Consider the following 25,576-nt stretch of genomic DNA (forward strand, 5'->3'; position numbering starts at 1 on the left):
AGAATGTGAGCATGAATGATAGAGAGAAGGAGAGAGGAGGGATGCGGGGGGGGAGACTACTGTCAGATCCTTTGAAATATCCTGGGATGCCTTGCTTGGAGCTTATTGACTGAAATTTGCATGCAAAATTAGCCACCTCTCCACAAAAAGTTGAACCGATGCCAGGAAAGCCAAGGGATAAGGAGGCCGCCGAAGCCTTGATACCTTCCAGTGATGCCATTTTCATGCACTAGTCACGCTATCTTGAAATTGACAGTTTGGCAGTTTGATTTAATTTACTGGTCCTGTGCATTCACTAACCCCCCCTTGACAGCGCTAAGGATCCCCTTGCAAGTACCAAGCCCCCACCTTCAACCCCCCCCAGCACCTCAACTTGCACACACACAACCATACACATGAAGCAGCCAATGCCTCCATGTCTAGTCATATTTGTTATCTAGTGGCATGGCAATTCACAAATGTGTGTGCTACACTTATTTCCTTCAGCCACCCTTCTATCCCGCTCCAAACACACATATGCATACTTACCAACAGGCAGACACACACACACACACAAACACTTCCTTTCCATCTTACCCACCCTCCTCTCTCCTCTCCCTGCCTTAATCTAGTTAGATACATTTTGAATGACCCTACTCGGCTCAGTACCAGATGTCTACAAGCTGTTTAACACCCTCTAAATTAAGAACCATCGACAGTAATTATTTCATGTATGTTTTATGCAAAAAAGGCACTGAGCCAACATTTATTGAGTGATAGTCGGAATGATTTGATTTCAAACAAGCAGAGCTATGGCTGATATTTATTTCCCTTCACTTTCTCTCCCTGTATGCCTCTCTCTCGCTCCCTTTCTCTCTCTCTCCACTCTCTTTGCTCTGTCCCACTAACTCGCCATCTCTTCACCAACTAATTCATCTGACTCTAATCCCCGGCTCTATCCACGTGAGGCTGTTTAGCGGGGACTGGGTACAGCTATGCCCTGCTTTCCTAATGCCTCTCCGTGTAGCTAATAAGCAGCAGTCTAATATACGCTTTACCTGAGAGGAGGATCTAAGTGGATTTGCAAAATAGGGGTCTAAACTGAGATGTTGTCTTATTTAAGGCACCTGTCAACTGATTTGTTACTGTAAAGCCTCATGCGTCTCGTATCTCGCAGGGGTCTCCTCCAGCAGTGTGTCTGGTAGGCGCTGCCGGAAATACAGTGTTTCTGCCTAAGGAGCTTTGGCCCTAATAGTGTCAAATAAAGATGTCAGACTCGTTAAGGCTACTGCCAAGTCTTTGTTTTTTCTCCCCCTTCTAGTTCTCGCTGCCTCTGGCTCGGTCTCTGAATTTTTGAGCTTGCTGGAGGAAGCTGACCATTTTAAGCGGATCATCAGTTTTGTGGGCGAGCAGGGGGTACGGAGAATATCTCACTGAGTAGTTCTGTTAGAAGGAAGTGATGTGTGTTAATATATTACAGAGGTTCTTGATGGACAAAATTAGGTGTTTTTGGGATCTGGTTCAGAGGATACCATGTTTTTTTTCCATTTATTCAAAAGCTTGGTGATTCGCTCCTTGGGTCCCTCTGCTTACTTGTAAGCATCCTTTACGTATCCTTAGAATGTTATGTTTTCACCCCTGTTTGTTTGTTTGTTTGTTTGTTTGTTTGCAAGCAACATTAAGCAATTACTACAAGATGAATTTCCACAAAACTAGTTTGAAGGACGTGGTATGGGTCAGGGAACAACCAATTCAATTTTTGTGCAGATTTAGATCAGGGGTAAATCCAGGAAAAATAAATGATGTTCTTAACCATTGCAAGGTGGGGCGTTATTCTGACTTTTCATCATTCTCCCAGAGATTGATTCATGAATAATTATGGATATAAATCGGGCAAATCTAGGGAACTGATTACTTTGATTGAAGGACATTTTATAGAGCCTAATTAGATTTAAGACTGTTGGGCCTTGGCGGAGGTGTCTGTATTTGACTTGCAAAGATCTGTGTTTTCTGCACAGTATCTATGCACAGACACACAAATCCCTTGAAGCATCATCTTAAAATGCCAGCACAGCATTCTTAACTATATGATATATGGAAGCACATTCAGGAGACAACTTTAATAGTCTGTGGATACAGTTACACTAATTCTTGATGACTGATAGGCCTCATGTTAACCGTATCATAGTGAATGTAGTATTTCATTCTGAATATGATATATATTGAAATTAATAAAAAGATTGATTTCAATTTGTATTCACATGGCTTAATTTATGTCCAACTTTAGAAGTCTTAGCAGCAAGAACAGGTTTTTAATAAAATGCATAATTTCTTAGTTGTGGGGTCTTGGTGGTGGTGATTAGTTATCATCAGCAAGTCCCCCTGCCCCTTCCAGACCAGGTTGAGCCCTAACTAGCCCCCAGTCTTGTCAAGTACCAGTTATATCCTCTCTCTGTGGTCTTTACCTCTGCTGCTTCTCCCAGGCCCCACCTTAATAAACCCGCCAGCGTAAATGTCACTGGCTTCCACCTTCACATCAAAGGTCACTGTCAATAAACCTGTGTGTGTATGTGTGTGTATTTGAGGATGTGTGTGTGTGTGTGTGCGCCTCAGGAAGCCCTTACTGTGTGTCCATCAGATGCAACTTTGCTTGGCTCCGCTCAGCCGTGCCTCTCACACACGTCTGTCACACACAGAGGGCTAATGAAGGCCACAGCCGCTCTCATACATGTTGATGCATTCACTATCAGCACCCGACTCTGCAGCTTTTCACTTAATTTACACCCACATTTACACTTCTAGCTCAGAAATTGGATGGGACATTGATTTTCTGTTGGAGGGAGGGGTGGCAAAATGCACATATTTTTGCCTGATGTCAACTAAATCAACCATAAATGGTAAATTGGTTTTTTGTTCAAGGGTGGTACTTTCAGAACCAGTGCTCTGTGGGTTCAACTTCTGGTCTGTAATAACCCCTCTCACCTTTCTCCACAGTGACAGCGGTGAGGAGTACTTGGACAGTCTCGACAGTGTGCCCTCAGGGAAAGCACCTCGCAGACAACATGCAAACCGAAAGGTTGGTTTGCCTTCATCCTTAAATCTCTCTGTTAGATAATGATAAGCTCTATCAGCACTGTGTACACATTTTACCTCTACATCCTAAATATCTCATTTATTTCTTTAAAAATGGTCGCGTGGGATATTCATTATATTTGGAGGAAAGTTTTCCATATTTATGAGTGAAGATGATGTGTTGAGATACTATACAAAACAAAATTGCCAGCAGAATTTAACCAACAGTTATTGTAATTTAATTCAGAAGATTCCTATGTGCTCTATTATGTACAGCTACATTATTGTGATCATAGAAAATTGTAGGATTAATATCACCCCATTGACATTGAAAATTTAGCCCATGCAATGAACTGCTATTTTGTTTATCAGTTAAAGCTAGGGTAGGTCATACTGGAGAAGCTTGCAATAGTAGGCTACACTACAAAAATATGCCACAGATACAACCACCACCCTCCATTGGTCCTCTCGTCAAAACCGCGCCCCCAAAACACAAGAACGTGCACTCTGTGACAACTGCCGCATGCTGACTTTTCTGTGACTCGCTCGTAAACGTCTACCAATCGTTTCTGCTTGAGCGGTTTGTGTGTCCCTCTGGGTTGTGAAGATCTCGGTCATGTGCAGTGAGAGCACGGACGGAGTGCGTGTAGGCAGGCAGGGGGGCCATGACAGACAGGGATACTAGCCAATCATTTCATTCAGTCCAAATAAAATGATTGGTCAGTCGTGCAAGGGTTTTACAAACACCTTACGATCCCCTCCTTCAATAATTCGGAATGAATTATTTGTTGCTGCTTCTGAAAGGTGCATACTTGATGCTTGACTTCATCATATATGACACTTAACTGAACGTCTTTGATTTTGTTTACTATTTTAACTCTTTCACTCACATTTCATGACGCAAACAATTTATCAAACTGTCCAATTAACTGTTTTCCTGATGATACATTATTGTTTTCACCATCACGCTTTGTTGCATGGTTTCGTTCATGCCAATGTATGCATCTTTTAGGTGTCCTCTCCTTTTACTCCTGCGATCACAAAGTCTTCCTCATGTGTGGTTGTAGATTCTCTTTTCTCCTCTGTCTCCTTTTCTCACCATGAAATCAATAGGCCTGGACCCTTACTCTTGTCCACATCAAACCACTTCACAGCAGGACATGGCAGCTCCAAGCCCCAGAGAGATATGTCTGTCAAGAAGAGAGATGAAGAGAGGAAAATGCAGGGACCTTTCTAAAGACACTGTCCTTTCCTCTTCTCCGTTTCTCTTTTTTGGAAGGAAGGGAACAAGGTAGAAGATGGAAAGGAAGAGGCTGTTGTAAATGTTGCTAGGGAGCTGTCAGGACCCCTAGTCTCAGATCCCCTTTAGTTTTCCCCACTCCAGATCTGCTAAATGTGCCCATCAGCTCCCCCAGGCTCATCACTATGACAGCCCCGGCCCCTCACGCCGCGCCATGTCACAAACCAAAGGTTTCATCTCGCTGCTCCTCTCCACATGGCACTGTTTGATCAAACCTGGCACTGATCAAATCCTATCTGACCCTGTTCAAAAGAAACAGGCAGAGAGGACAGGGGGTAGGGGAGTGTTCTTTGATGTCACTACAAACAACGTTGAAGTTCTGTAGCGTCTTGCATTGCCACTTATGAGTGTAAATGATTACACACTCGCACACACACACTCGTCATCCTGTAGGAGTGAATATGAGCTCTCAGACTGATTGAACAAAGGCGGCATTTGCAAGCATCTGTCAGAAGTAATAACTGTGCTATGAGGCGTTTAACATCAAGTCAGTCGAACACGCTCAGGTGAATTATTAAAGCACAGGGTGATTTGTCTTGTCGCGTTAAACTGAGCACACACTGTGATCACAGTGTCATTATGAGCCGCGTCTCAGGAAGCGTAACATGTCAACCGGTTGTGTTACATTAAAACAGCTGCTTTTCATAACTGTCTCTGACTCTGCTGCTCCTTTTAGTCCTACAGGTGTTCACTGATCTCAGAAGCACCAGAAGCTGAATCTCACAGAAAACAACCCAATGTTCCTGCCCAAGGTAAGAGACGTTTTTCCTTTTTTAGTACCAATGCAAAAACTACAAAAATCTAATCCACTATTAATTGAAGCTGGATAAACATTCAATGCCGTATGCTGTCGATCAGAAACAAGTATTTCAGAAGTTAACAAGCTTTGTTGTTTTGTTATTTTTTCACAAGAATCTGACACTCCTCAAGTGGGTATAAATGGAAAATGTGAATCATTCAAGTTGTTAAATATATCTCAGTTTTCACTGTTGCATACACAAAGACTCCTTCACACACGGCTGTTAAATCCCAGCAGCAGCTTCTAAATAGGGATTTGGAGTTTTCCTGTGCTCTTGTCAACTCTGAGGCGCCTGCATGTACTTCCTCCTGTTAGACGATAAACAGCATGAGCCCTGGGAACGAGGGACGAGAGGAGAGAAAAGGAGGTGGAGGAGGAAGAGGATGCTGAGGACCCAGCGCTGCTCCTCCTCCTCTGCTCTGCAGCAGCGCGTAGAGTCCCTACAGCGTCACATTGACATACTGCAAGGTGCCAGGAAAGATGCTGTGCTTTCAGCCAAAGAGCTGCGGAGGGCCAATGAGAAGATCATGGCACGGCTCAACTCCATCACTGAGAAACTCGGCAGCAGAAAGCAGCTCGCACAGGTAACTTACTGGGGAGAAAAACCAGGGAGATGAGTAAAGAGGAAAGCCAGTTGTAAGCGTTGGGAAGTTTCTTATTTGTCTCTCTTTGTCTTTATTTTCCTGGTTCTCTAGTATTTGCTATGAGCTGAGAGTGCAGCTGCCCTTATCATGCTTAATAAGTGTGGCTGACAGGCCTACCCTCGCCTGTGGAGGTCAGCTCCACAGAGCAGGAGAGAGAGGGAGAATCTCTCTCTCCCTCTCCGACTCGGCTGTTGTCTCATCCTGCTGAATGTTTCAGTGAGCCAGTTCTCCAAAACAATCTGTGTCACTAGCTGTTACATTTCTTCAAATCCATGCACTTGTGTGCACAGACGAATGCAAGGTGACTGAGTCCAGTGCCATACGCCCATTGAGTTATTTAGTACCTGCCTCCAGGTAGGAAACTCTTAGACTTGGTATAGATTATAAATAAAACACCAAGCACTTTGCCCCCTAAACAGTATCTTTCCTGTCAGGGCCTCCTTGTAGACACCAACATATGTACACACACACACACATACAAATACACACACCAGCACAGAGACCGACAGAGTTGTTAATCCGATAGGAGGCAGGAGACTTGGTGGATTCAGACATAGCAGCAGCGAGTGGAGGTGCACTGGACACCTGATTAGGTGCATGTGTCTGTATGTCTGTATATTTACTGTGTGGAGTAGTACAGATAAAGTATATTGCACTTGTACACACGGGTCATGAGTGCAGCCCTCATAGTGTTGCTACCTAGGAAGTGGCCCTTGTGCTCCTACCCGGGCATCTGATTGCAGAGGCCCAACGAGACCTTAGACTCAGACACAGCAGTAAAGGCACACAAACACACAAACACACACACAAAACAGACTGTTGTGTGAATGTGTTGACAGAGAGGGAATTGTTGTCTTCCTTTTTGTTTCCGCTATCCTTGTGCAGTATTAATGCCACTCCTCCAGAGAAAGTTTCAGCCAACCGACTGGCCAAAGCCAGGTCTTGTTGCCCTCTCTGGAAAGGGCAAGAGGTGATGGACTTTGGGCTCGTTCCAGCCGGTCCGGGCCAACTCTCTAACTAAAACTCTCTGCTTGTAATTGGCTTAGGACAGCCTCCACAGGGGCCATCATGTGAGAAGTAGCATGGCAGTTTCACAGAAACTTGTTTGTGTTGCTCTGTCTCCTGATCCTTTGGCCATTCTGTCCTTCCCTTGTTGCTTCCTTCCTCGTCTCCTACCAGCTCAAATCATTATTTCCTTATTCCTTCCATTCTTATTTGCTTACCCTTATTTTCTTTTTCTATTCCCCTTTTCTTGTGTTCTTTCTATGAGTTTGGATTGTGAGCGTTTAAATATCTCAATAACCGAATGTAATAGTTGATATATAAATTAAAACTGGAAGTGAATGACCAGTAATGATCCCTCATCAAGTCAGTCTATGATCTATTATGGATGTTTAAAATATTTACTTTACATTTTCTCTTGAAGATAATTTGTATTAAAGTCTGTTGAAAACATGTCAGCTCATGTGACCACTCATGTTTTAGGTTGGGATTATTATTGCAAATATTCCCTGATTTTAATATTATCATTAGGATTTAAATACAGGCGGAAACCTTTGAAAATGAGGCCTAATTTGTATCAGCTGGAATTCATCCTTTAATGTGTAATAAGAGGCTTAAAAAGCTCAGGTGACAGGTGAAGTGTACCCTCCTCGTAGAAATGTCACGCATATCACATAAATACCGGCTCCTTTGGTTGCTTGGATTATCAACCTCACTCATTATCGGTACTCTGCCATTTGCCTCACTCTTCGGTGCACTGGGCCGCCGTCTCCCCCAATTTGACCAACTTTATCTCTTTAAGTGTGGAATGTCCTCCCCTCCTCTAACATGTAAGGCGCCGGGATTATCACAGGATTAGGGAGTGCATCAGACATCACAGACTAAACCTAAAAAGCTCCAGACTATTTACATTTTAATGACAGTTGCAGCACATACCACATAAAAGGTCTGGCCAGCAGGAGATATACAAAGTGACTAAGGAGTTGGCACAGTAACTTGAGTAAACATTATTACATGGTAACCTTCTTGCACCCCAAAGTGCTTCTCAAGACAAAACAATACAAACCACAAACAAGAAAAAAAAGTCAATAATACTAAATGAAATAAAGACGATAAAAATAAATAATCAAACAGAACTCTGGACAGAGCCTGTAGACCGTCACAGTGATAACAGGCTGTTGTTGAGTGCTGGGAGAACTATATCTGAAAACAGTGGTATTCCCACTCCCTCTTTTTTTGTTTGTTGATAAAAACTTAATATCCGGTAGATAAGTTTCTATAAGAGGAGCTGAGGCAGTTGAAGTCAACCTGGCATCTGTTAAAAATATAAAGCAAGACTACGCTCAGTAATAAAATCAGTTATACAAAACATGTTGATAGAGAGGGAGCTAATATTCAAAAGTGCAAACTCCAGCAGCTCCGGACTCGGCCTCATTGACTGCCACAGACACATTTTCAGAAAAGCTCTGTGCGTCTCTGAAACAGAGTGCAGCTGTCGCTCTGTTAGAAAAGAGAGACAGATAGAGAGCTGTCCTCTCTTCCAGCCTAATGGACCACCAGTATATCTGTCCATGTCAGTGTCATCTCTCACCGGGGCCGAAAATGGCCCACAAAATCAGAGCCTGTCTTACAGGAAGTGTCATCAATGCCACTCTTAATCCGTGCACCCCTGCCACTGCAGCCATCGCCTCACTTTTCACTCTCTACACCCCCCGCCCTCCCTGGGGATATGGCATGTGCGTCTTCAGCAGAACAGAGGAAACCTAAAACAAGAGGGATTCTATTAAAAGGTGTCAGCCAGCAACCAGATATCAATAACCTCCATGTATGCAGAGCAGAGAGCAAACCCCTGGGAATCTGCGGTTTCACTCAGCTGTGGGTGTGTATGTGTGTGGCTCTGCGTGTGTTCCAGTATTTACCCCATGAGTGCAGCATACATCTTCATGTATCATGTCTCCTATTTGTGCCATTAAGCATTCTTGATGTTTGATATGACACCAGATCAGCTAATTGTGGTAGTATTGAACCCAAATTACAGAGATGTGGTTCTGCCTCCTATTTTCTTAATGAAGAAAATTTTTTTTTTTTTTTGCTCCACCGCACATATGTGGTTAAAAGGGTTCACCTCAGACGTTTATGTTTAAAATCATTGATACACTGCAGGCTGTCTATGATCAACTAGTGCCATTATCCTTCATCACTCACCAAATGCTGAACTCCCTCTGTCCCATAGCGCTCTGGGATTCTGCAGGACGACTTTATTATGCATGCCAATCACTGTGAGAATTAGGCCCTGTTGACTGAACAGCAGTATCATGTGTTTCCTGATTAGCATAAAAAAGCGTTTTTCTTTCACAGAGGTGATATTAAAGCAGAGCCCATCGATCTGCCATGGTAACCGCATACACTACTTCAGACATATTATTTAGGCTTTCTCTGCCTTTATCTTATTCATGGAAGACTTGTATAAGTTAGTGGATTTCTTTCTTACAACAGTAATACATTTCTGTATAGAACAGCAGAGAAAGCCAGGTTTGGCAAAATCAGTATGATATCTCCCATCACTATTTGGAAAAGCTTGTATCCATTTCCGTGCTATCATCACTAGTAGCCTATAGCCAACCAATTGTTTCTGTCGGTCAATCTGCAGAAGCTGACCTCCGACCTGGCCGGTGTGGAGCAGCAGAAAAAGGTTCTGGAGATGGAGCTGGAGCAGTGGAGGCAGATCAGTTTCCCTCAGCAAACCGCACCACCTCCACCAGCACCTGTAAGCGCAGAGTGCTCCTGCCAGGGCAGAACCATGCCCTCCCCAGCTAACCTGGCCCCCCAGGCCCTGGAGGCGGAAGTCAAACAACTCCAAGCTAGACTTAAGGTTAGTTGGTCTAAGACTTGTTTCTCACAAATAGAGCTCCAGCGGTAATGAATTTCCTCCAGGCTTTGTACACGCCTTATGAGATAAAGCTCTTAATAGGATGATGGTATTAAAGATTGTGTTAATTTTCCAATTTGTGCACTATGAAGCTTGAGTGGATAATACAATGAATAACTGGAACATTTATTCATCTATTTTTACTCCCAAAAAATGAATGAAATGCTACATTTATGTTTATATTTACAGTGGTTTGCAAACAAAAGGATTTTCGTTTTGATGCTGTTTTCTTACTATGCAATACCACAAAATACTGGATTACACATGCATTTATGTTTTTCCCTGGTATTTTTTTCATTTATCAATATTTCTGAGTCACTTTAACATCTCCCTGGTTTGAATGCCCTGCAGTCTTTGAGGAGTTAAGACACGCTGAAAAAAACCCTCTCAAGGTTTTACTTTCAAATCATGATGCATAAAAATAAAAAAAAAACACAGATTCTAGAGCCTTTTAATTTACACTTGACATCACCTGAAATTGCATGTGATTTCAACATGAATTTGCATTTCTTATCATTTGATCTTATTACGGAGCACCTGTCAGGCAGATGAGAAATGAGGAATAACAGTAGAGACGTGCCCTACATCACAGGGAATAAGGTGTGAGTGGTACCACGGCGTTATCACCCTCTCCACAGCCAGCTCGTCAGTGTCACCAAGCAGATTGCTGCTGTCGTTACACACAGCCGCAGAAGTCATGTCGGGTGACACCAAGAGGGTGAGGTGAGGGATGCGCTGTGGGGGTGCACAAACTGAGTGAGCGCATTGTCAAAAGCTTGTACTGCTGCACTTCCCACAAGGGATATGGGGCCCTTTAAACCAAAGTGAACATGCACGTTCAAATATCCATCAGTGTTATGATCAGAAGCCATCCTGTCGTCATGCGCCATATGTCTCTGTTGCTCATGAAGCAAAGAGCAAAGCACAGAAGTGGTTTATTTGTATTACTGGTTTAAATACAGTGAAGCATCTTTAATGTTTAACAAATGTCAAATTATTTTGATGTATAGAAATGCTCAGAAATTTTAATGTTATCACAATTAGTTATTTATTTGATAAGCAAATCAACATTAAGATAAATATTATAGAATAGGTCTGCAAATTGTAATTTTTTCCTAATTACTCCCCTTATCTTATCCACGTTTATAAATGCAGCTTTCCTCTTAACCTCTTTTAGCACCTTGCACCCTCCCGCTGTAGCTATAATGAGGAAACATGCTGTGCATGACCTGTCATCAGTGGTGTCGCGAAATCCTTCTCCACCCCCTGTCATATACAAACACATTAACAAACACGCGCCGTGTGCCCTTCCCCCAGAGTGCAAATGCGGAGGTCACAAGGCAGGTGGCAGCTAACAAAGCCCTGCGAGGCCAACTCCAGGAGAAGGAGGACAAGCTCCGCCAGCTGCAGGACAAGTTAGTTTCACACCTTTCTCTTCATTAATATGACTTCTTTTTTTTTTTGGTTTTCGATCTTACTGATGCTCTGCTGTATGTCTATTACTTCGCCTTTTTTTTAATTTCTTCGCCTATCTCTCCGTCTTTGTCTTCCCATCTCACCGTGTCTCCGTCTGCATGTTTGCACATTCTGTGCAGCTCTCATCCGCAGTGTTAGATTCCACCCTGTGGCAGCACTCTGTCTGCTGCACTCCATTTATGCATGTCTCTCCTCTGCATGAATCATTTGTCAAATTATGCATATTCTCATGAGCGAGTATATAAAAACGACTGAAGAAATTAGTGTGCATGCATATGTGTGCATGTGGGTGTCTTGTGTGTCATGTAGTGTGGTGTTGCATATGTGGGTAGCTGAGGTGGAGTGCTGATCAAAGCAGTGTATTGATTGTTTGTGTGCCGCAGGAGGGACCATTTTGGCCCATGACACTAAAACCCACACAGCATCGCTCTGGCCTGTGGGCCACAAGCCCTAATGAGTTACATGGTTCACCGACTGTAGCACTTGCTGCATTACTCAGTCAGAATGTATAGCTATAAACAATTCACTCAGGGAAAATGTCAAGTTTTGAGAAGTGTTGTGCAAGGCGTACATCATCATTCTGCATTAGGATCTCATCTTTCAACCGAAGGAAGGGGCCAAAGAACGACTTGGCTTCTCTCCCTCTCCCTCTCTTTGTCTAGTATGCTGTGTCCTCTGCCTGCCGCTCTCAATAATGCATCCAGGGCATGTGTACAATCACAGTGGGTATGTGTTTGTGTGTGACCAAAACCAGTGGATCACAGTCAGACAGAGTGAACATCCCTCGGCTGAGTTTCCACGACAGCCTCAGTCTCTCCTCAGGCTCTTGTCACACACTCTCACACACGCACGCACACACACACGTAACTCACCATCTCTTCTACCCTTCCACTCCATTTGCCTCCATGGAGGGACCCCTTCTCAGAATGAAAGGCATGTCTAGACATCTCTGAAATATACATCTCAGCACACACACAGGGAGCAAGGCTGCTTCGCCTTAAAGAAGAGAAGGGGGAAAAAAAGAAATGAATTTCAAAGTACACCGGCATGTCCTCAGTCAATATCCGGCACTATGGCCCTGCCTTATTTATGAAGCTGCTTCTTTCATCTTTAGCACTGTTGTCTATCAGCCACATGAAACGTCCACCCGCGCTTCATTCTTAACAACATACACAGAAATGTGTGCTCTCGCTCCCTCACACGCTCACACACTTCAGACCACTGACTGTTATCATTACAATACACGCATGTTTGATGAACAATATCGCCAACAAGCGCAGAACAAAGGGAACAAGCGTGTGAGTGATCGGGATAAAGTTTGAGTTCTTTCTCTCTTTCCACTAACACTCATAAATAGAGATCACAGGCTACGCTACAGCAGAAGCACCCTATATCCCTCATTCTTTTTTATCCTCTATTCTTTTTGGGGTGCAGAAGAAGAGAACATCTAAAATAAATGTTGTCGATTTAATTGCCATTAGCACTGGGGCAAGGGGAGCTGCTGGGGCTCTTATTGCTGCTCTCTGTCTTTAAGTCAACACCAGACAGTCATCTGAAAGGTTCAATATGGGTTTTCTCATTAATGGCCAAATCCATGGGGTAACCAACCAGCGCTACTTCCCCCTAAGTCCCCAGGCTAGTCTCCTCTCTCATTTAATTTAATGTCACTCCAATAGGACAAGCTCACATTTATTTAGCCAGTCTGCCCTCAGGCGTTCATCCACCTAGGGAGACAGGGACATTTACTTACACGAAAGCATTTGCTCCAGTGTTGCGTCATCTGTTTATTTAAAAACACACAAGCCCTGATGCGTTTGGGAGATGGAAAATCCACTTCATCTTTGAAATAAATAAAAAATAGAGAAGCCTTTTAATTAAGTGCATCCTTATGATCTTTATTCTATTTGTTCCGATTCCCCAAGGTAAAGAAAGGCCTCAAATTTGCCTTTTATGAAAACAGAATAAAACATGCTAACGTACTGTGCCAATTTAAAACAAGGCGTCACCATAATATAGCTATGCAGAATGCTGGAATATTAAACATGTCTATACAGCAGATTATCAATACAGGAAGTGACACGTGGTGCATTTCTGCAACAGATATGAACATTTACAATACGGCCATGTCTCTGTGTAGGGAACTATAATCTGCACAGTACAAAAAGACAAACAACGAGAGTATATTCCCTTCATAATCAGTCTCTCCCAAACCAAGTTCCCTTGCTGATGTGTTTGTCAATGTGACTGGTCCAAAAATAATAAACATTTAAACACTTGATTGCAGTGTTACAAGTTTTGTCACTGCTGATTCTAAATATCATTTGTCAAAAAGGACTCCCCAGTCACACTCAGAGCGGCATTCCTCGCAAGAGCACTTGTTCTAATATATGCCAGTTAGAATTATATATGCATCCTTATTTAACCCCCCCCCCCCCCCTCCATTTACCCAAACAGCATGCCAGTGTATTTAGTTGTCATAATGAGCTGTCATGCCTGATGCACTGCATGGGGACACTGTGCCTGCCAGCTTCGTGTGTGTCTGTGTGTGTGTGTTTGTATGGTAGGGGGCTGTTCTGCTGTATGTGAGTGTGCCTTTAGACAAATATAGATATCGTTGTAGAATTCACACACATTAATGTATTCAGGGCGAGCCACACGGAGCGAGACGTGCACATGAAAAGGCAGCTGGTGGAGGACATGAAGACGAGACTGAAGTTCCTGCAGGAGATGGAGAAAAGTTACAGAGGACAAGTAGAGGAGCTGGAGAAGAAGGTACACGCAGTAGATTCTGTCATCATGGCATCCCATTAGTTTGATGCTATTTGATAGATTGATAAGATGTGTTCAATATTATTCAATATTTCTTAGAGCCTAGCGATTTATGCCTCCCAGGTGACGACAGGGACTGCTGAGTCTAAAGAATAATACATGTAAGACCAATATGTAACTTGAGTGTCTCATGTAAAATAACAAATTTGGCTTTGGCTACCTTTCCAGGTTAAAACTTTATCGGAAGAGGCCAATAACAGGAAGGCGCTGATTGACTCTCTCAAGAGAAGATTGAATGTTGCAACCACAGAGAAAAACCAGCATGAGGCCTCCAGCACAAAACTGAAGGAAGAGCTGGAAAAAAAGGTTTGTAACCACTAATCTGCTGGTCTCACCTTTATCAGAGGATTTGGATTATGTGAAATGTTCACTGCAGTATTTTGGAAAACTTTAATTTTGTTCTCAACAGGTTGTCCTTTGCACTTTTATCAGTATCCAGTATAATTAACTCTATAGTACCTGTTCATTGTCATATTATACAGCATATGTGTACAATTTATTTGTCATCGCATTAAATCATATTTCACTGTATGTCATTAATAGCAAGAACATTACATTACATTACCAACATATTGGTACAGGGTTTTAGAAAACAATTTTTCAAGTTGTAAAACAAAAAAAATAAAACTACAGAATAGGTTGAAGATCACAAATTAAATCTTCCAAAACAGGCTGTGGCTATTCACCAGTCAGCCTCAACATTAAAGTCATTGTCCAGCTATGATGTTGTGTCTGATCTGTTTATTTTTCTGACTGCTGACCCGCTGCTGTTTTTCTTAACAGGATCAGCGCATACATGCCCTACAGGCGCGCTTAGGATCCAGTGAGCAGGCTTTGGCTGCATTGGACCAGACGGCCGCTGAGCAAATGGAAGGGTTGACCCAAAAGAGTTCCCATGCTTTGGACAGGCTGCAGAGACAGCTCGGCTTTGTCTACTCTCAGCTGGAACAGCTTCATTCTTTCATCAAGGTACTGTATAATGGAGGCAAGGGTTCAAAGGCCAAACATAATTTCACTCATCTTAAACCAGTAAGGTATTATCTGCCTGCAAGATCTTCACCTGTGATTTTGTGTGGGAGGACCAACTCCAAAGTTCATTTTTTTGATTAATCTATTGATAATTGGGCAAAATGTGAAGGTGGGGGTACTGGTATGCTCACCTCTGTAAACAACACAAAACTTGCTCATGGGACATAGATTGTCTCCCACCTTTGTGCACTCGTTAATAATATATTTGTATTTAGATTTCAGAGGGATTATTTGGTCTGTATTTTCGTGCAGAAGTAAAAACTCTGGATTTAGGGATCCCATGAAGAAGCACTTTAAATGGCCTTAAAGGACCATCTGTCAAACTTTCAAACCGAGAGTGGAAGCTGTCACCGATGTAGTTGGAATGCTCTGTAGTGAAAAGTTTCCTGGGGGAAATGAGTCACAATCATACACTGACATCTGTTGATATTGTTGGGATTTCACATCATCACACATTTTCAATGTCACATGGAGGATGGGGGACAATCCAAACTACATGTGAATCGTTAACATTGGACTTCTTGAAGCAACTCAGGAAATTGGGTTGCAACCATATAGCCAGGAAGCTATGTCTGTATTTTAAGTAAACTGTATTTTAAGGAGTGGAGAATGGCGGCATGAGAATCAGCACCTCTGAAATCAGAAACAAGTGAACTTGCGTTGACAGCAATGATTTAAGAGATTTCCACTTTTGTGGGGAGGAGTGAGAAGGTTCTCAAGACAAGATTCTCAGTTTTCCTTTCTGATGTTATTTGAAACTGTCGTATCTTTCAAGCAGCGTGTTGTCGAAGTTGTGGATGATGAAGGAAGGACTCTGAGGGCCGAGTACTTTCAGAATAATAGAGTTTATTACAAGAAACAGGAGATACACGCCGAATAGTGAAATCTGACGTGCAGGGGACTTACACCCATTTATATAGGGACGTTGGTTACTCCCATGACTTACTAAATTAGGGCAAGTTTTTGTTGTCTAAAGATAAAAACTCATAGGTCAAAAACATTCCCTCTGTATCCATCCATTAGCTGGTCAAAAACAACACCCTAAGTCAAAGTTCATCCCAAAAAGGTAAAGACCTTGAGGATTCTCTGTCTGAGAGTCTTACAGGCAGGCGTCATAAATATAAGCCTGTCATTGTGTTTTTAGCACATACCAACATGATCTACTCTAACGAATATACACGACAAAACCATAACTGTGAACATGAAGCTAATGAACCCTAACGGTTAGAGCTGCCATTTTGATAACCATTAAGTAGCCACCAACCATTGGACCTTCACATTGAAAGGAACCAGTTCAGAAAGTCAGCTGTAGGGTTCCTCTCTGTGCCAGAGCACTTTGGTGGCGTTACACATTCAAGCTGGCAGCTCTGGGATGTGTCTTGGAGGAATGACGTTAGTATAACCTTGCTCAGCCTTCTACCATAACTGTTTCTTCTATAAATGTCAGAAGGTGAATGGATGTGTATATATGCCATAATGCATGTGCACAGTGTGACACAAGGCATTACTGTGAGACTGCTGTGTGCCCATTGGGAATGGGCACTATTGTCTTTGTGTAGGCCTAATCCATCACCTTGAGGTGTGTTTGTGTGTCTGTGTCAGTCTTTGTGTGTCTGGCAAAGACTGATAAAGACTGTCCATCAACATGGTTCATCTGACGGCTGTCTGTCAAAGCAGGAAAGAGCTTGGCAGGGATAGATAGTGGCAGCAGTGTATTTGCACACACGCATTAATCAAATGGAAGATAACGACAGTTTAGATGGCGTATGCAATTGTTTTGTCTACAAATGCCAGAAATATACAAATTTACTGGTACAATTATTGTCCTTATATGGTTCATTTTGCATCTGCAAAGAACTGCAGGGGCATTGGATGTGTATTATCGTCCACTTCCTGTTCCTGCCTCAGATTCCACTGATTTCACACGGTGAAACCATGTGTGAAAGAGATCATGCAAATCTAGCTGCAACCAAAAATAGTACCTGCATTATATGCGGAGACACACATGCATAGAAATACAATTCAAAATCGTTTTACTCCTTTCCTCCATTCCCATAACCCTAGGCTGGTGGGGCCATTGTGTTGTTGTCGAGGATTCACATCATTGTTTGTCTCCCCTTAGCTCTTGTGATCCCCTATAAGAACACCAAGCCCTTTGATTGGACTGCCTGACGTCCAGAGGAGATTTACTCTTGTCATGTATTGATCAGGACCGGAGGGCTCTCTCTGTGTGTGTGTGTGTGTGTGTGTGTGTGTGTGTGTGTGTGTGTGTGTGTGTGTGTGTGTGTGTGTGTGTGTGTGTGTGTGTGTGTGTGTGTGTGTGTGTGTGTGTGTGTGTGTGTGTGTGTGTGTGTGTGTGTGTGTGTGTGTGTGTGTGTGTGTGTGTGTGTGTGTGTGTGTGTGTGTGTGTGTGTGTGTATGCATCTGTGTGTCTTTACGAGCTGGGTTTCTTTTTTTTTTTGTTGGGTTCTTTGTGCCTCCTTGTTTTATATGTGTGTGTATGGAGACTTTTTTTTTGTGTGTGCCAGCAAACCCTTTTGGCCCCTGCACACGCCCCAGGCTGTAAGCACTGCTGTTGAACTGCTAAACAGTGGCCCTGCATGTAGTGACTACTCCACACACGTACACACACATGAACATGAACATGCACACACTTTCTAGGTACTTCTCTTACACAGAATATTTTGGTTTCTCATCCCCAATGAAAAGTGAAATTGTTTTTGATTAAAAATTGTTTTTAATCTCTTGGATAGCAGTAGTGTAACAACATGTTTGCTTCTGATTACCTTAAAGTCATATTTTAAACCTTTGAAAGAGTTTTGCATTATGACCCATCTCACACCAAGATTTAGGGGACAGTCATTTCAATGGTGCCCGCATAATCTAACTAAATCAGAGCATTTATTTGCTCCCTTTCTGCTCTTAATGTTTTCGAATGGCCCTTTGTTTCATTATGTGTGTGAAGAGGTTCAGAAGTGGCTAGTTATTAAAGAGGATGTTTTTTAGCGACTCATTTGATCCCCATCTCCATGCCCTAATCCTCATCCTGTCTAAATTGGCCCTCTGGCTGTAGTGATTGTGGTACGAGCCTGGCTAAGAGCTCTTAACACAAACATACACAGACACACACACACCCACACACCCACACACAAGCACTCAGTGTATTTGAATAGCTTGTGTGAGTGCTGTGGCTGTGTGTGTGTGTGTGTGTGTATGTGTCTGTGTGTGTGTGGTTATGTACCCCCCCTCCCCTTTTTGTCCTTTCCAGCACTGAGAATGAGTGATGAATTCACCCATTAATCTCTGTCTGGATTATTCCAAATGCTGGGTTTAGGTCAATTGAGCACAGCCCTCGACCAGTGACAGTGAATATCTATTAGGCTGTAAATAAAAGACTGTTGGTTAATGAGCTGTGTATTCCTTAAGGGTAAACACAGCGCTCAGATCACCCAGAAAGAGCTAAAGCTTCTTTCACTTATCAGGAATTGGACTATGGTCATAATTTCTATCTGTCGTTTTGAAATAAAGTAGATGTCCACCAGTGAAAATTATTTAACAGTACTTGAAGTTTAATTTAATTCACTTTAATGTTGCACAAAACAAACCCTTCCCTCCGTGTTTCAGCCTCTCTTCCACACACAAGCGGCGTTTAAAGTCACTAAAACAGATTTTCTAAAGTGCAGGTCTCTGTGTGTCTGTGTGTGCATGTAAAGTGCAGTGGAAATGATGAAGTCACTGTTAACTTTGTGAATACCCAGTTGCTTTGTGTCATTACTATGCACCAGAAACAACAACAATGACGACTATGTACCTGTTTCTCTATATTTAGTTAACCCTGCTAGGTGTAATTAAAAGTGTGCTGCTACATTTAGCCTTACCACACCACATGATGATCATTCACAGGTGTCTGCCTCACCCAATATTACTTGGACCACAGAGTTGTCTGGTGTTTGACAGATCATTGATGTAGACTTTCTCGCCACCTACTGGCCCGGCATGTTTGTTTGCGCGTTTGTCGTTGTGTTCTCGCGTGAACAGATATTTTGTAAAACAGGTAATGTGGATGGAGGTTTTGTTTTTGTTTTTTAAACAGAGAGGCAAATATCGGTTTCCAAGAAAACTGCAGTGGTGCTGCTCACTTGGATTTAGAAGACATTTCACACTTTTCATTCTTTTGTTTGGTTCAAATCTGCCAATAGTTAATTTATATATATATATACTATTGTTTGACCTTTCACTGAACTTTATTATTTGAATATGTGTGGGCTTTGTATACTGTGGTCCATTCTCATTTAAATTTCTGAATGCCTCTGCGCCGCATGTGTATATTTTTTGTCCATAAACAAACTGCAGCAAACCTCATATACAGTAAGCAGCAGGCCTCCCACTTCTCCCTTAGCTCTCTCCTGTAAGAACCACCACTGCCTTTCTAAACTGCGATTGGTCAACCTGCATTAAATTAAGATGCTTGCAATTGAGACGTCCGTCGCTTATACAACATTGTTCATCATTTTCACATGTTTCTTCTTACTTTTGTGTACGTCGTGTACACAATGTACTTGGTTAACTTGTGCAATGTCCAGGAGTAAGTTGTACTTTTTTTTTGTTTGTTTGTGTGTACTGCAACTTCTCCTGTCTCCAGCCTTCTCTCCCCTGACCACCTATTCCAAGGTCAGCTTTTCAGCGGGCTTACAGGGGAATGATACAGAAGATTATTGCCTCGATCAATAAGCTCAAAATGAAGCAAAGGGGAGTTTACTTTATTGACTTTCTCGTGTACAGTGGCAGTTTTAACATTTAATTGTCTCTCTGTATTTAGAGCAAACTCCCATTTAGTGCCAGACAACTGTGCCATCCCCGGCCTTCCTCGTCTCACTTGCCATTCACTCGGGCGCCATTTGAAACAGCCCCTCGTAGCTTAATTATTGACAGTGTTATGCTGCCCTGTTGTACTGTGAGACATTCAGCAAGCAAATAAATAAATGAATGTATTTTCAGGAGCGCACTGTCTTTCCCTCTCTGATGCATGATTCTCTGTTTGTGTAGATTTTAGCAAAACTTGGGGTGTGTTTGATATCAAAGCGCTGTTCCCTCAGCTTTCAATCGACGGGGCAACAAACCCTCAGGTCCATATTCCTAGAAGGGAGCGTGAGGCGAAACCGAAGAGAATCTGAGTGTGTCAAACTCAATATTCCTCCATAATGTACTAGGCCTCTCTGGCGCATGCTTGATCAATTTCATTTATTCATCTGTCAGGCAGAGCTATCCCTCTTGTTTTTCCATATCCATTTCATCATCCTCTTCTCTTTTTATTCCTTCTTCTCCTCCCCCTTCAGGCCCTGGCCAGTGAAATACTTTTAGACGTTCAAGAGGTCAAGCAGCAGTTGATGAAGAGGAGGAGGTTGAGGCAGGCCAACACTGTGGCAGTGAAAAGCGGCCTCTCAGCCAAGTCGATGATCAAAGCCAAATCCATCGCTGCCTCCATTCTCAATATGTCAGAGAACGATCTTGCGGACATAATGGACACTGATCAGGTAAGGCCAAGAGACAGTCAACATTTTATACAACTGCTAACTTGAGGATCTATATCAAGTTTAGATCATGCCCACAGCACTCAACATACCTTTAATAGATTTTCTGTAAGGTAAAATTTTTAAAAACGTTAAAAATGTTCTTACGGTTTTTGCTCAGTGATTGCACCAGAGCACTGGGAAAGAAATCATATCATCAATATTGATTTGTGGCGTTGTGTATCTTTTTTTGTCAAAAGAGAATAACTGTGTGGCAAGGAGCAACAACAACTTCACCTCTGGAAATGGTTGCTTTAGTTTAGAATTGGTGAAAAATAGAGGAAATCAGGAGAAACTTAAGCTCTCTGATCTTAGTTCATTCCACCTTTATCTAATAGTATTTAGCCTTCCTGGAAACTTCTGCCCTGTCTGACCTTCTCTTATTGATGAGTAAATAGACGGGGGCAAGTAAGCAAGGCTGAGCACTAAGTAATGTTCTTAAAGGTGAACCACACACCAAGACATGACCCTAATAAGATGGGAAGTTGCAGTGCAACAAGAAAAGGATGTGGCTTCATGTGTAAAGCCGGTGTTCTTGCTCTCAACAAGATCAAAAACCTGTCAGCACCTGCAGCACCTGTCAACTTGATACAAGATTTATTTTGAGTTGAGTAAGTACAACTCCTTTCTCATCGGTGAAAGCTGTTGTTGAGTCGAAGATTCTTGCTTTTGACTCCAATCTGCCTGTAAAAGTCTGAGTTTCACACTCTTTTTCCAACTTGGTGGGTCCTTTCTGCACCATACATCATACCAGCCGTGTCGTCAATTAGCAGCTCCGTGTTACAATCAACCTCCCATCCTCGGGGACTTCCTCCCATCTATCACAGGATGAGAGACGGCGCACCAGGCACTTACTCACACTTGAAACCAATTTGAGCCTTTTGCAGCCCAGCTCCACCCAGGAGATGACAGGACTCTGTTTCTCACTTGACAAAAAGTCCCCCTCATCAGGGCTGAAACTTCGGTGGGAGAAGTCATTCTCTTGTCTTCACCGCTCGTTTTCGCTGCCGTATTAATGGTGGTTAACAACTGCTCGGTGCCTTTACATGGTGAGTGGGTTTTTCCTGTTAATTGATAGAACATAGATCACAACATGCACACACCCATTCAATAATTGACAGTTAGGTTAAGAGTGTGACTTTTTTTTTTTAAAGAGTCAGAAAAATAGATAGATCCCAGGAGAAATCATTTCTGTCTGTACTTGCATTTGTTTAAGTGGCTGTCATGGGGAAACAAGAGCGATTTCATATGTGCCCTAATTGAAACTCGTGCTGGACTCACTGAAAGAGCTTTGAAAATGTCTTCACATAAGTGTCTTCAACTTGGCATTGGAAGCAGCTCAAAAACAGGTTAAACTAGAAAGGCACTCTGCAGAGCGCACACCTCCACCAAGGTCTAACAGTCCCCCTGAATTCAATCAAGCTGCATCACATTCACACACTCATAAATATCAGGTACCTAAATATGCCTGTTTGTTGTATTTTTAACCAAGAAGCATGAATTATTCCCTGGGAAAATGTCCTCATCCACATCTGCACCAAAATGGGCTCTTCCCTAGCCCACCTCCCTCCACCAGGCTTTGTGCTGTTCCAATCCAGTTGTTTTTGTGTAATCTTTCTTACAAACAAACAAACCAACATGCAGAACAAACATGGCAGAGGTGACCAGTTTGAGGTCCACTATGCTAACGAGTTGTTAGAATAAAAAAAAAAATGGATCTAAAGCTGTCCATAGTCTAAACTGAGGCTGGTTTGGTGTACATTGTTGTATGTCAACAATGTGTTGAGATTTAAAATTCATACAGGATTTAGAATTGTGATTTGTCTTGAGCTTTTACTCTGATTGTATGTTTTTCTTTATACTTGAGGACATGACATGAGGTTATCAGAATTTCCAGTCAGTCTTCAACAAGTCCAACACAAGTGTATTCATTTATTCACTTGGTTTTGTGATACCAGTGTGCTGAATGAGAGCACGGGGCTCCCTGGGATTGCTTGTACTTCTCAGTTTTACTTTTAAATGAGAATACTCCATTGCAAACTGAGCTACTTTTCTTTGGTGTGCCAGATTTTTTACTTGTCAACGATATTCACAGAAGTTTCCAACATGTGAGGGTATTGGTACTTGATTTAGAAATCAATTCGATTTTGAATGTCTGACATATCAAAATGTTTAAATGTAATATTCCTAGTTGTGATTATTATTTTTTTTTGTATTTTTTAATTTATTAAAAGATTTTCAAGCGTTTTGAAAATAATACAGACACTTAGAGCTGCCTCCTTACAGACTAACACTTTAAAACATACAAATCAATGTAATGGATGCACATAGATGTATAGAAGGCGTGTAGCTCCTCAACACATGTATCATGCTGCCCACTGTAATGTGCCTCTATCCATTCCATAGCATGCAACTGAGAACCAGGGAGGGCAGCGCAGCTCCAGGCTCCCTGGGCAGCTAGTTTTGAAGTTAATGATCCAGATGTAATAAGCCTATAATTGCCAGGCCAGTTTGTTTTGCACCTAATGTTAGATGGAGCGTCCGTGCTTTGTTATATATCTACCAAGGGTGGACAAGCGCACCGACTGCCTCTCACGCACACACACTTTTTCACACACAATGTTCACCCCTGTGGGAGGCTTGAAGGCAGCAGTCACAAGTAGACTTTCTTCTCTCACCCTCTTTTTCTCTCTCTCACTAATGTAACAACACACTGCCTCCCGCTTGCTCTCCATCTTCTTCTCAGTTACTCTAAGCACCAGTCACTAATTAGGCACACACTGAAATTAGCCTAGCCTTTGTGCTGTCACCGGGATCACACATGGAGGGCTCCAGGAAGCTGGGGACTGCAATGGTGAAACACGTACTTAAATCCAAATGTGAATTCTCAAGCCCTTGCCGACCCGGTCATTTGCCCTGTCCAGACTAATGTAGATATATTGCAAAGCCTTTGAGCCTTTTGTCCACACGCAAACTGAGTTTTGAGTCATTAAAACTGAGATTTTTTTTAAATGCCTTCCAAAGTGCAAATTTCAAAACTCAGATTTCTGCGTATCCGTAAAAACTTGTAAAATAGAGAGTTTGGAAAAAATGACCTCAGCTTTCTTCTCTGGGTTTCGACCATTGACGGATGGTTGATGTAGACTCTATCACCACCTACTGGTACACGCTGCTTGTTTGAGCGTTTGTAGTCCTTAATGTTCTTGTCTGGCCGCAAATATTTTCGTGTGCATGGAGATTTTTTTTTAATGTAAAATATACATTCAAAATAAGATCCAGAAGGTCATACACACTGTGAAACGTACAAATTGTGTCTGCTATGTCTAAAGCTCTCATGCTCAGAAATGAAGTAGTGAAATTAGTTTGCAGATGGATTTCTTTTACGATACTGCATTTTATATACATAGGGACATGCAACATGTGTTGTCAGCTGTTGCACAAAATAACTGCACACATACAGAAGATGTGTGATATGTAGAGGAACACTTCATATGATCCTCCTCGGCATTAACATTGCTAATATTTTTCATAGAGGAGGATTCTCTAAAACATAATTGGTTAGATGTTTTCTTATTATTACCTGAAAACCAACATTTGTTTGTCTGACTCACATCCATATTGCTATGAATGTTGGGTAACATTCATCATACACTCTGCTAGTGAAGTCAGCACCTGCAGCTGAAGCTGACTCTATCAAAGTTCACATAAAGTCTGCATAAGACGCCATGTGGACTTGCGGCTTTGGACAGCCCATGCTTCTCCAGACTTCACAGGATTGTCTGTCAGGTCCGTCAGCTTACAAATGCAGCTGCACACACACACACACACACACACATCCCTCCCCTCCCTGTGTCCCTGTGAGGTGGTGCAAGGCTCGTCACATAATTTGGAGCAGAAAACACCTGGGGTTCAAAGTGAAGAGGTAGCACATTAGTGCTGAGGTGTACATGGCCATGCAGTCGATCTTCACCCTGTTCATTAGCACTAACAAGGCTACCACTCTGTTAGGTCTTTACATGAGTAGCATGAAAACATATACTGGCGTACCCGGCCACTGAGTCTCCAGAGAAATCTCCTTCAAGGTCCTGGCCAGTGTGATGTTACAATCCTGCCCTAAAGCGGCAGACACACAGGAGAGTGTTACGATACAGTCGCAGGTTCTCTGCAAAAGTCTGAGGCACATGTTGAGTCTTACTTGACTTCTTTGCACAATTCATCCACATACCAAGCATTAATATTAAAGGTGACATAAGCATTCTCTCTAAACATCGGCATGATGTCTATCGGCGTGTGTATTTTCATATTCGCTGTTGTGTTTGCAGGGAACAGAGGCTCGTTCAGAGGGTCCAACTGACCGGGAGTGGCTCGACCAACTACACCACATCCTGCAGCAAAAGGTGAGTCCCACACGTCTGCAACAACACGGCTCATTCCTCCACGGCTCATTCCTCCACGCCCTCAGTAATAAGAAGTCCTTCCGTCTCACCTCAGAGTAAAATAATTCACCATCCTCCCTACCGTTGAGGTTGCAGTAGTAGAAATGGTAAGGTGACCAAAAATATGTTGATGGTAACAAAAAGTAAATGACATGGAGCAGTGTTACCACTATACTAAAAACATGCACAGGTAAATCTTTATATTTACTTAAATAATAATATTGCTATATTTTACAGTACAATAGCTTAAAAAGAGATCTTGATTTAGTGTTTTTAATTTGCTGTTTCATTTTAGGATTAAAAAATATATTAATATTAAAATGTTGTTATATATAGACTTTATTAGTGTAGCGTCTTAATTTTCAAGTTAGATTTCTAGTGTTTGTATTTCTGTATCTATTTTGCATTGTTTTTCTCTAGATACCTATCGTACCAAACATTTGAACTGCCCCTTGCCGATATGCTCTGTCAGTCTTTAGGATAGAAACAACTGGATACCAGTTTCACCCAT

The 25,576-nt window shown here is 42.3% G+C and overlaps 1 protein-coding gene across 1 annotated transcript in view; it reads left to right on the forward strand.

Moving 5' to 3' along the window:
• cntln (centlein, centrosomal protein) overlaps nucleotides 1-25,576 on the forward strand; it is an 82,950-nt gene that overhangs the window by 47,969 nt on the left and 9,405 nt on the right. Inside the window, exons 17-26 of the mRNA XM_062388979.1 lie at nucleotides 2,974-3,055; nucleotides 5,028-5,103; nucleotides 5,466-5,734; nucleotides 9,447-9,668; nucleotides 11,043-11,140; nucleotides 13,847-13,973; nucleotides 14,199-14,336; nucleotides 14,814-14,999; nucleotides 20,396-20,593; nucleotides 24,952-25,026. Of these exons, the coding sequence (XP_062244963.1) occupies nucleotides 2,974-3,055; nucleotides 5,028-5,103; nucleotides 5,466-5,734; nucleotides 9,447-9,668; nucleotides 11,043-11,140; nucleotides 13,847-13,973; nucleotides 14,199-14,336; nucleotides 14,814-14,999; nucleotides 20,396-20,593; nucleotides 24,952-25,026 (1,471 nt within the window). The remainder of the gene's footprint in view (nucleotides 1-2,973; nucleotides 3,056-5,027; nucleotides 5,104-5,465; nucleotides 5,735-9,446; nucleotides 9,669-11,042; nucleotides 11,141-13,846; nucleotides 13,974-14,198; nucleotides 14,337-14,813; nucleotides 15,000-20,395; nucleotides 20,594-24,951; nucleotides 25,027-25,576) is intronic.

Source organism: Platichthys flesus, chromosome 5 (assembly GCF_949316205.1).
Source record: "Platichthys flesus chromosome 5, fPlaFle2.1, whole genome shotgun sequence".
Taxonomy (NCBI): domain Eukaryota; kingdom Metazoa; phylum Chordata; class Actinopteri; order Pleuronectiformes; family Pleuronectidae; genus Platichthys; species Platichthys flesus.